At 37.5% G+C, this 12367-nt stretch overlaps 1 protein-coding gene across 8 annotated transcripts in view; it reads right to left on the reverse strand.

Moving 5' to 3' along the window:
• The window catches only part of SEMA5A (semaphorin 5A), a 315656-nt gene that overhangs the window by 86310 nt on the left and 216979 nt on the right, over positions 1–12367 (reverse strand). For all 8 annotated transcript variants that reach the window (XM_021546911.2, XM_021546907.2, XM_021546909.2 and 5 more), the window contains one exon: positions 10289–10496. In XM_021546911.2, the coding sequence (XP_021402586.1) occupies positions 10289–10496 (208 nt within the window). The remainder of the gene's footprint in view (positions 1–10288; positions 10497–12367) is intronic.

The raw sequence follows: 12367 nt of genomic DNA on the forward strand, positions 1-12367 counted from the left end.
TGATGAGAAAAGAATACAAAAACAAATTAAAGGTTGATAATGGGCAATGTTAGCAATGGTAACACTGAAATGAGAACTTGTGCCCCAAAGCCATCAATTTTCTAATGTCCAAGTGTTCATATTGATAAATTCAGTTATTATGCTTTATAAACTTTTTATTAAAAACAAAAATATTTCAAACTCTTTTGAAATACACTTTCACTTAGAACCATACTCCCTCTTTGGTAGGCGTAAACTGATCTTTCTCCCACTCGGGTCTTAGACCCCATTTCCTCTTTTGCTTTTGTTTTCACTTTACCTTTGATTCAAGCAAATCAAAAAGACTTATACCTTTCATTACAAGTCACTCAGAAATTTTAAGTAAAGTGCTAGAAACATATTTTGACTGTCCTTACAATTTTCTGGTATCAGAACAGATCCTAGTTCCATGAAAGAAAAAAAGTTCTTGTACTGCTATGACAAAGAATGTTTGATCACTCCGTGAACACTGAGTGGGTTTTTTTTCAGTAGCTGACCAGGTTTGGAGTGCTCTGCAGCAAGGTAAAATGAGGTGAATCTTTTCAGAATTTAGTTAAAAAGATCCACTGCATATATGAAAATTATCATTTTAAGAAGTTAATAACTCAGCTAACCTCATGCAGACAAGAGGATAACTTCCTTCACAAATTAGAGGCATTACCATTCTTCAGTAATGGTTTTCTTTACACTACAGTACATAAATTAATCCTCTAAACATACTAATTATTTCAAGCAAAGCAACAAGAAATTTTTTCAGAGAAATATTCCTCACATGAGAAACTCTAGTTCTGCTGGATTTTTTTCACTAATGTGCTAATTATTTGTCCCAGACATTATTATATCTAAGTTTCATATTGTAAAAAGTTTGACTTTTTAAATCTTATATCCAGACAGAGAAAAAACCCCTACAAAACTGTAATTCAGTCTCATCAACTTCTCTCATCTCACTGTATCAGACATATTCAAGAGATGTGGCAGGACCTGACTTAAATAGCTGTCCTGTTCTCAGGTATTGGCACAACAATTCTTTTCTATTCTCCATCCTGCCTCACATCGCAGAGGATTTTCTTATTTTTTTATTTCAGATCACCTATATCTCTGAAAAGTGGACATAGTTCCTTTAAAATTAAAAGAAGGGAGGTAATATGAGGGTAAGGGTTTATCCTTACTGCCTAATTATATCACCTTTTAAAACCATTTTCTTTCCTTTGAGGGATGATTCCTTTGATTTAATGTGTGAGTAACAGCAGCTAATTATTTTTTTTCTCCTATGCCTAGATAAAACAAAGGAACAGATAAAAATAAGTTAACAGATAAAAAATCAGATACAATAAAGCTTGTAAGCATAAAAATATCAGAACTTCTATCTGAAACAGGAAATTTAGAGACTTAATTCGCAGTTCTGTGTCCTTAGGAAAATTTCATACTGTTTTAAGTCTTTTTTAATGAATCTTTCTCCCAAGAGACAGCAGTAAGATGAACAACTTCAGTGTGCACATGAAATAACAAAAGAAACTATACAACATGGCTGTCAAATTTGTGTCAATTTTATGTAAGTAAGGAACATCAAAAATCAGATACCACTACACATTTTATCTCCTTTTCCTCCCAAATCTCGGTCTAAATTAAAGTCATTTTAGATGCCACTATTGAAAAATTAGATAAATTTTAAAGTAGGTATTAGGTATTTCATTTGGCAGGGCCCTTTCAGACTGTCACACTGCAAATAGCAGAGCTAAATATATTTTGTCATCTTGTCTCTAGAAGTATACCTTACATCTCAATTTCAATGGAAAATTAGTATTTTTTCTGTTAATCCCAGCAGGCACCAGCTTGCATCTCTAAGATGTCACATAATTTGTCCCAGCGCTGCTAAAACTGGCAATTTTGTGCAGGAAGGAAATTCAGGAATAAAATTAAACTGGTTCATTTGAAGACTTCTGATGCCACTTAGCCTATTGAGTCAGCACTCTCTGCAAAAACATTAAACAGCCTTTGGCTTCTCCTGACTGATTATAATTTTGCTTTGTGTTGTCACTTCACATTTTTTACCAAATGTAAATGATAGGTAGCAGAGTATGTCTCCTGCAAGGCACACATTTGGCAGTGGTGCTACACTTAAGCAATGTGTTTTGACTACTAACAGAACTGTAAGCCACCTCATTCTAAAGCAAGTCAGTAAGAGTCAGGTTATTTCTTCAGCTATTTTATAATTATCACCAAGTAGGCCAGAAAAATTGTCCTATTCAGTTATACTTGAGATGATTTATTGAGTCAGAAAACAAGGCAGAATTAACAGAATTCAGAGCAAAATATGTTTAAAATTCCACAGACATTTAGACTAAAAAGAATTTACGTGTGTTCCAAAGAACAACAACAAAATAACAACCCTTAAGTTTAAAAGTTGTATCATAATAACATTAATTTCAAGGAGATTTTTAATTTCCTTTGAGGGCGAGAATATATTCCCATATGAATATGAAAGTGCTAATCAGGTATCCTTCTGAGTGGTAACATTTTATTCATACAGTATATATAAATGCAGGAGGTGCATCTGCTAAGGCTGTTCAAGAAATATTTTTCTGTCTTTACCTATTTCAAAGAACTGAGTCTTTCAATAATTTCTACTGAACTATCCATACCTACATAGCCCCAGTTACCATCAAATGTGACCTGACACTTTCAGGAACTGAACCAGGCACACCATCTTATTTTGCAGAATTCATCACTGCAAATTCAAACAGAAAACTGAAGCTATAAGCCTGTCTCATGTTCCAGATGCACAGCTCTATCCATTCCTGAATGAATACATGAATGTGATACCAGACAAAGGTACCCTCAGTGTTTTCACTACTACTGATTTTGCAGCTATATACATGTGTGCAATGAAGAACCTGCATCTAAAGATACAGAGGAATGATGCAGAAGAACATAAGTGGTAGGTACACCACTTATAAATTCCCAAGTAGCTCAAGCTACTTGATGCATGTCAAATATTCAGAATACTGCTTAACCCTCAGCTGTAATGCTAAGAAAATCAAATTCATTAATCATCTCAGACACTCTGAATGGACTACCATTGCTTCCTCTTATTTTAATTTTTGTAGCATAGTCCAAACATATTTCAATACAATTCAATTTTGCAACATTACTGAAAATACCAGCCTTAAACACACAAGGTTCTTCCATCAAATCCAGAATGAGAAATAAGTGTATAAAAAATTTGCTGAATGTTTATGCTTCCAAGTGACCATATATGGATGAAATGTGAAAGATAACTTTCAGAGCATCCTCCTGACACCCTCACTTCAGGTATTTATATACCTTGATAAATCTCCTCTCGGTCTTCTCTCAAGGCTGGACACGTCCAGCTCCCTCAGTCTCACCTCACAGAAGAGGTGCTTCAAACCCTACTTGCTGCGTCTCTCCCTTAAATCCACGGGGACAAAACCCCTGTGGAGCCCGGCCAGCTGGGCAGTGGGGCAAGGCGGGCAGAGGGAAGGAACTTCTCCTTGGATCCCGGGGGGCTTGGAGAAGCTCCCTCGTGAGTCCAAAGATGAACTGGTCCCACAAGCAAAGGAAAGAGGTGCTCTCCCTCAGGATTAGTTCCAAAGTTTAATGAGAGCCTGGAGATGTCCCAGGCCACATGTGGCTTCGAAGGACCTCCTGAGAAAGAGAGCGAGCCCCGCCCAGAGCAGCCAGATATAGGGAGGATGGGGAAAACTGAACAGCCAGTGGGGGAAGGACATGGGACTGGCTCTCAGGGGGCAAAGGAGGGGAAAACTGGGGTGGACTACACAGGTACAAAGAGGGGATATGGAGGGATAAACTAATATGAGGGGATATACATTGGAAACACAACTCAACACCTACTCATCTTTGCTGCTCTCTGCTGCACACACTCCAGGAGCTCCATGTCTTTCTTGTCCTGAGGAGTCCAGAGCTGCACACAGCACTCCAGATGTGGCCTCACCAGAGCACAGGGGCAGGCTCACCTCCCTTGACCTGCTGGCAGTGCTCTTCCCAATGCATGCCAGGATACCATTGGCCTTCCTGGCCCCCAGGGCCCAAAGCTGTCCATCAGGACTTCCTGGTCGTTCTTCACAGAGCTGCTTTCCAGCAGCTCAGCCCCCAGTCTCCCAGCCTGTGCTGGTGCCTGGGATTATTCTTCCCCAGGTACAGGACCCTGCACTTGCCTTTGCTGAATTTCAGAAGGTTCCTCTCCACCCATTTCCAGCCTGTCAAGGTCCCTCTGAGGGGCTGCACAGACTTTTGGAGTATCAGTCACTCCTCCAGCTTTGTGTCACCAGAGAGCCTGCTGGTCAGACATCTGCCCCTTCAGCCAAGTCACTGATGAAAGGTTAAACAATACTGGGCCCAGCACTGACCCTTAGATGATACCAGTAGGCCTCCAACTAGAATGTGACACTGATCACAATCCTCTGAGAGCTGGCATTCAGCCATTTCCCAATCCACCCCACTGGCCACTCGTCCAAACCCCACTTCCTGAACTTGCCTGTAAGCATTTACAGTTACTAAGAGTAAAACACTGAACTTAGAAATCCTGAATCTTTTGATATTTTTTAAATCAACAAAATTAATTACATCATGATATATGAAAACTACAGGACTGTTTTGAATTTTTCTTTCTCAGAAAATTTAGGTCACTTTTTTCTTTAAAATAATATCTTAAAATCTGAATTGCAAATATGTAGTTACTTATATCCCTGCAAACTAAAAGAAAAAGACATTTTTCTTTCCCTCATAAGGCTACTTCAAGAAATAAATTTGGAGCAGGCTGTAAAATTCTTGTTTGACAAAAATATCTGCTTACAACACAATACATACATACATGCATAGATCACACTTTGAAGAGTTGTTGCTAAATATTTCAGGGGCAGCAAAATGTAAATGAACAGTTTGTCTCTGATGCATTTTTCAGGACAGATAGACAGACACTTTCTGCAAAACCTTTCATCCTCACAAAGGCAGAAAGGCTCAAGCTATTCCCTCTGCAGTATGGGAATTATATTCTACTACTTTTGAGTGCGAAAAACTTAAAACTGTGCTTATTTCTTAATTCTGCTGACTGTAATAGTGTCCATAAGTTGACACCTAATGAAGATAACTTTTCAGTGTATCTAATACCCAAAAAAAGAATTTCCATTTTTAAGACTTGCTTATAATCTAGATTTGCAGACAGGAGTATGGTTTATCCCAGTTTGGGAAATTTATGAGGACTCTGATTCTGGAATATTACTCTGGAACCACTAATTCAAATCAGTTCTCATGTGGTTCTGACATTATAATGCAGCAGCAGATTTCTCATATTTAAACTGGAATAAAGCCTACATATTTTGAAATCAGGAAATCCTGATCTGAATATCCAAAAATAAATACTTTGTAATTATTATTTCCAAACAGAAATTTCAATTCTATTTCTTGGCAAGCTCTTCTAGACACATGAACATGTAGCAATGGTTTAGACCACATACTTGTTATTAGCTTATATAGTATCAGTATATAGGAATAATTATTTTACTATTTAATGTTATAGAGTGTTTATTACCAGGAAAACAGGTTCCTACTGAGTGTGAGGGTACTTCTGAGGATGCTAAATCTGCAGCTAGGGCAAAATGAAGGAATGAAAAAGTGGCTGAAATACTTAAATCAATAATCTTACTGGAGTTCCAGGAATGAAATATATTGTTTTCTTCTGTTAGTTAATTCAGTATCCTTTTTAGCACTGTGCTGAGTTTTCTTGTGTATGTTACAGATTGCTTAACTAACGGCTCACAGACACACCAAAATAAGAATAAAGAAGTTCAAAGAGCAAAAGGTTAGTCATAGTAGAATAGCTATGATAACATTATTTTTAGCAAGACAAGCTTGTGACCCAGTAGTACCTTAGGAATATATTGTAAAAAAAAAAAACAAAAAAACCCCACAAAAATTTCCAGAAGTTGGCAGGTTTTTTTTTATGTCAGAGAAGTCACTATTTGTACAGCTTTTAGCAGATGGCACTATTTCTTTACTTAGACATAACATCATAGCAAGATTAGCTTTCAAGCCTTTCAAGTGTGTGAAACCTATCTCCCATCAGAAATACCAATCCTTGACCCTTGCTTGGTAAGATTTTAAAGAACATTGGGCTGATAAAGACTTTTGTTGTCTTTTCAGAACTAATGCACTGAAAATGTCAGTACAACGTATAACTTCGACAAATTTGCCTCAGAAAAAAATCACTGCTATCCAGGGTTGCTTTTGAAGGCTACAGCTGCTAACAAAAAAAAGCTGGCTGTGTCTTTTTTTCAGGGTACAGAGTCTTAACCCCCATATTACAGATCTTATTCCTTATGGGTGCATAGTACCTTCAAAGTGAAACACAGAAACTGAAATTTTAGCGAGTTTAAGTTATCTTCTCATGATAATTATTCTGTTAATCTCACATTATAGTTAATTAGCAGACATATAAAATGCAGTTGTGCTTCATGCTTGGCCTACTTAACTCTGAAGAAGTAGAGAGAAATGGAGAATTCATCTATGAAAATAGCTACAGTGAATGTCATTAATGGAATTCTGTAATATGTTGATAAACATGTGACTTGCAATGCCCAGGTGGTAATAACCTGGTCAAACCTTAAGAATTTTCCCCAAGGATAACTGAATTCAGGTAACTGCTCTGCTCTTCCTGCACCTTGAAGATGGCAGGGGTTTTATGCAAACTGATTCTCCAAAGTACTGACACATCCCAAATTACTTTCTCTAGCTGACTCTCAAAACCAGCACAACTATGACAGGATGTTCAAAACTATTCAGGCATTAGCAGAAGTCTGCATGAGACACCCTCCACCGGCCTCCATGGAAACTGGCAATCCAAATAACTGGCATGGGCAACTCATGAACAATGGAAAAATCAGGGCACAATGGAAAGTGCTGAGCAACTTAAATTACAGATGTGACAACAGATTTTGCCTGTGGTAAGGTCTGCTGTCACAGTAATAAAGTGCCGCAAACCACACTTAAAACACAACCCCCCACCCACAAAAAAAAAAAAAAAATAAAACAAACCAACAATACCAAAACCAAACCAAACAAACAAAAAGACCAACCCAAAAAATTGCCTCCAAATATATTTTCAACAGCCTTTGTTATCAGTGTTTATGGGAGTGGAGTCATGACTGGAGTGTGCTGAAGCAGATGGAATATCTGTCAAAGCAGCAGCAGGTCACAGGGTTCCTCCACCACTGAAACGTGCTGGAGGAACAGACTTATGATATGCAGAGCATATTAGAGTGATTATTAAGGAGACATAATAAATTACAAATAAAAGCAACAATCACATGCTTTGGAGGCTACTGTGGGAAGATGAAACAATGAATAATGAAAAACAATTAAAATGGACATTCTTAAGAGAATTATCTTGACATTGAGATATTAGCTTATGAAAGAGTCTCCTCAATGGAGAGACTGAAGTTTATTGTATGAAAGCTCAGCAAGAAACCTAAAAAAAGAGATTAGATGAGATTAGATAAGATTAGACACTGTGCACTCTGTCATTTACACAAAAAGAGCAGGTGAGGCAGCACTCTTAAATATTTTGACTTTGTTTAGGCTGTTATTCGTACACAAGCATGCCCTATTCCTCAATAATTATGTGAAGTGGATACTGAAGAGTACATGTCCTTGATCTGGAGATGAGACTAGTTATCATTGATGGAATTTCAGAATGAAGCTTTGGCACATTTATACAACCCTAATTATGATAAATGTGAATACATAAATTAAAATAATACAAAAAAGCCCCAAAAACCACTATGCTTCAAGGCATTACCTTAGGTAAGGCTTACCCATTGCTATGGTATAGAAGTAATAGCAACATAATAGAAGAATGTGAGTCCTAAAGCATGCATAAATGCAATGAGCATGTTTAAGATGTTTCAATGCCTGGAGAAATGTATAGCCCCAAGTAATGTACTTGTACTCTGTCCATATGCAAAAAATAAAAAAAAAAAAAAAGAAATCCAGCATAAGCCAGAAAAAATTAGTTAAACCAAAAGTAAATTATAGGTAAGAGAAAGATTACATCTGCATTCTTCAAATAATCTGAGTCCCTAATGATAGATGAAAAGGAAATTCCTTTCCTTGTCTGGATCACATCAGTAAATCCTCTCCTTTTTCACAAAACAGAGCAAGAATTGATGGTGAACTCTTTAACTAAGAAGAAAGCAAGGATGGCAAGTCTTTTGGTGCAATGAATATTTAATTACTACAAGAGAAGTCATACAACTACAAAAGACATGATTGAAAAACCCCACAAGGAATCATTTTATCTCCTTTTAGATAAGTCATTCCACTGGAAGATGAGACTTCATATACCTCTGAGCAAAGGAATAAATTATCATTTGAGCAGTATTTGAGGCATTTAACTACTGTTCTCAGTAAAATGGGAAAGGCACCACTTTTTTTGTTTTGCTTTCTTTTGTTCTAGAAGAAATTTTAAAAATTAGACAATTAGAGCCCCCTGCTCAAACAGGGAGAGGAATGAATAGTCTTCAGCCATGCATGGGGCCTGTGATTTAAAACAGCAGTCCTACCCTGCAAGGGCAGAAGCATGTTTGGGCCCTGCAGCTAGAATAAAATTGACATGCCTTGGGAATTGTGCTGAGAGAGGCAGAGGTACCAGGGACCTTGGTCCTTCAAGCTTTGTTAAAAACAAAGTTAGGCATCAGCCTTGAAATGTCCAGTGGACTACAGGCTTGGTGTAAATACTCACCACCACAAATACTTTTTCAACTCTCTGAACCAAGAAAAGATGAAATTTCCAAGGAAACTGAAACCTGGTCCTATGTAGGTTACAAAAGCAACAAAATGCTTGAAGCAGAGACTTGCCCATATAAAACTTTTCCCTAAAGTAAGCTTTGCAGGACTTCCAATGGGGCTTTAAGTGTTCTATTTCAATAGAAAATACCAAAAATATGCTACAGAAGACAGCATAAACAAAAAACAGGCTGGTAAAAAACTGTAAAAGGTAGAATTCTTCCCTTCCCTGGTCTACTCATTTTCTATGGCACACCTTTACCTTAAGTCTTGCTTTCAACCCTGTAGCCTTTCACTGGCTGCCTGCATGGTACCAATCCCCATTGTGAACCAGGTCCCCTGGAAATGTCCTTCCACTGTCACCAAGCCACAGCTTTACCACACCTGTGTCCCATGGCTGTTTTCCTGCCATGACCAAGTGTGTGGCCCCTGCTATGGCTAGAAATGTCTCTACCTGCAAATGGTCACACTGCCTTTTACGGGAGGTGTGATATCTCTGCTGCACAAAAAATGTCTCTGCAAGCCTGAGTGTAGCAGCCAAGAGAGGCAACTAGCAGCCTTTCTCCCACCTTTAACAGTCCAACTTTTCAGAGGAATGTATGTTAAACAAGGTGAAGCTAAAACAAATTAAAAAACCAACAATATGCCTCTGTCCCAATTCTCAAAACCTCATGACTGGTTTGGTGTCTATCTGACATAACACAAAACAATTGGACTGAATTATCAGGAGCACACATACCAAAGGGAAGCTACAACTAACTAGATGAAATTAACAATCTGTAATAGCATGTTTTGAAACCCAGATATATTTTCAGATAGCATATTGAAAAAGTTGTGTGCTGAACTTTAAGTCCCTTAACCATCATAATGCAGTCTACAACCAAGTGATTATTTGTAACTTATCCTCTTTATTTGATTGAAAAACTGTTGGCTGCATGGCCCTTTTACCTAGTAGAATATTCACATTTTTACATTACAGTTTGCTGATCCAACACTACCTTTAAATAGCCACTTTTCCAAGTACTCTTGATTTTCAGTTCATGCAACCCAATTTGTTTCTGAATTCACAGAGATATTTATTCAGTTGTAAAACAGCTTAAAAAAAATCATAACCCCCTAAATTTATTCAAATCACAAGCTTTAAATATATTAAACCAGCAGCTATATTGCACCTTACCAGATACCTGTTTTCGATATAAAACATTTCTTACTCTTTCACTACACAATTTAAAATCTACCTAATGACACTTCAATTCCTCAAGAGCCTCATCTAGTCCTAACAAGTTAGTACAAGTAGTCAGAGACACTTTTGATAAACAATGTACTCAGAAAGTCATTGTTGAGACAATTAATTTGGATTCCTACATGCAGTCATTTATCATTCCCATTTTTCTACAACCCCCTGCATGTATTTTTCTCCAGTCAAATAAAGCTGTCTGATTCTTCATACCTGTATGTTTTGTAAAAGAGACATCTCTTCAGGGGGACCTTAATAACATGTTCTTGAAGGCCCACAAAAAGGACACTCTGGCTGTGCAGGATCTGAAGGCTCCTGATGGGCTCTCGCTGACTTTTCGGCAGGAGTTCGATTTCCTCAAGCAGGCAGCTGCTTGAAGTCTGGTTCACTGGGGCAAGTACTTTCTTAATAGTGCCATAGTCTGAAAAGGCAAGAGGATAATGAGTTACTAAAATCACACTAGCAATTCTACCCGCTTGGTGTCATTCAGAGAAAAAAATCTTTGAGTTGGTTGTTTTCAAAGAAGCCTTAGAACACAGGATTATTTGACTGAAGTTTCCTAAATAGATAATAGTACAGTGAAAAGAACTTAGAAAACTTTAAGGTTTGCTTTCATGTGATGCAATACATAAAAAAAAAAAAAAAAAAAGTCAAAAAGTTATTAGTGCTAAACAGCTTTCACAGCAGTAGTCACAAGAAAACAAGGTTTCAAAGTCTGGCTTTATAAATGCACACTCATGCCAAGGGTTACTGACTTCAGTCTACTGGATTGTCCTACACTTTACTATATTTAAAGCAGTTTAAAAATTTATTGCATTCATTTAATAAAGCACATGTATATGAATATATGCAGGTTTTGAGTCTAGGTAAATATGAATGAATGAGTCTGAACCCCTTCTAACTTATCGTGATATTGACCTCCGAAAAATCAAAGCTTCTAGCATTCATTCTTCGCTCCTATTCTTAATGCGATTGCTCAGGAAAGACAGTTACGCATTGAAAACCAGTGTCAGAGGATATGATAAGATATATGATTCACTCTTGCAAAGTTTTAAAATAATTTAAAAATATCAAAGTATATTTGTTCTGAACACAAAGGATCACATTCCCACACTGATAAATATTTTAGGGAGCTGCAGCATTATGCAACCTTTTATGTGCCAGCAATAGGAAGTATTAAAGACCCAAAACTGCAAACACACACAGAGATAAGCCCTGAAGTCTGGGAAGACTTCCCTTTTTAGTTGGTAATAATGGCAAGGGGAATGTTTGGGAATGCCTGTTCTGCAGTCCAGAAAACGGGGTTTGCCATCACTGGCACAAAGCTAGAGGTTTGGCTCAGAGTTGGCAGTGCAGGCTCTCAGGATGTATCTGGCCCTGGCTTGGCAAGTACTGGTTTTATCCATGGCAGGAAATGCCTGGTGGCCACATGTCTGTGTCCCCCTACAGCAGCTCCACCCTGGGGACACCTGAGCCCATGGGCTGGCACTCCACACAATCACTGTACCCTCCAGGGTAACTGGGCTGAGGGAGGGCAACGTGACATTCCCAAACTTTGCTTGGGAAGTGGTGAGGAACAACAAGTAAGCAACTTGAAGAAAATATGAATAAGCAGCGTCAAATAGACTCCTAAACTACAGAGAAGAGGGAGAACCAAGATGACAGTTACTGTTAAAAGCTCCTCATTTTCCTCAGAAAGACTAAGTATTCAATCCTAAAACCTGGAGTACTACTGCAAAGGACCAAATAGCAGGGGAAGTTAATAGGAAGTTTATCTGTAAGATGTAACATTATATTATATTATGTAATTATATTAAACAGTGTATAAAATGGATTCCTCTTAGTCCATAAAAAAATTTTTGATCACACCAAATCATGTATGCATGTTAAAATCTTCTACCTAGCCTCTCAAGTTTTAATATAATAACTTCATGCACCTGTTTATGCTTTTCTCCTTTCTTGATATAAACATGCTTGACCATTTTTTAGGAAAAAAGCTTCCAGCAAACTCCAACTTTAATTTGTATTAACCATTTTGAAATTAAAATATCTAATTTGATGATTACTTTTTCTCTCAAACAACCTAAAACAGACTTATATTCAAAACCAAACTAAATTGTTTCCAACAGTCAGTTTTACCCCACAACAAAGCAATAACCAGCTCAGCTCAACAATGTAAAAAGCAGTATTTCCACTGATGACTACTGGATGCAAAATCTTGACTATAATTACAGCAAGTTTCATGGTCAAAATTTGGTCTGAGACATGTCCCAAAATTTTAGTGCCTGTATG

The sequence above is a fragment of the Lonchura striata genome, chromosome 1 (assembly GCF_046129695.1).
Source record: "Lonchura striata isolate bLonStr1 chromosome 1, bLonStr1.mat, whole genome shotgun sequence".
Lineage (NCBI taxonomy): Eukaryota > Metazoa > Chordata > Aves > Passeriformes > Estrildidae > Lonchura > Lonchura striata.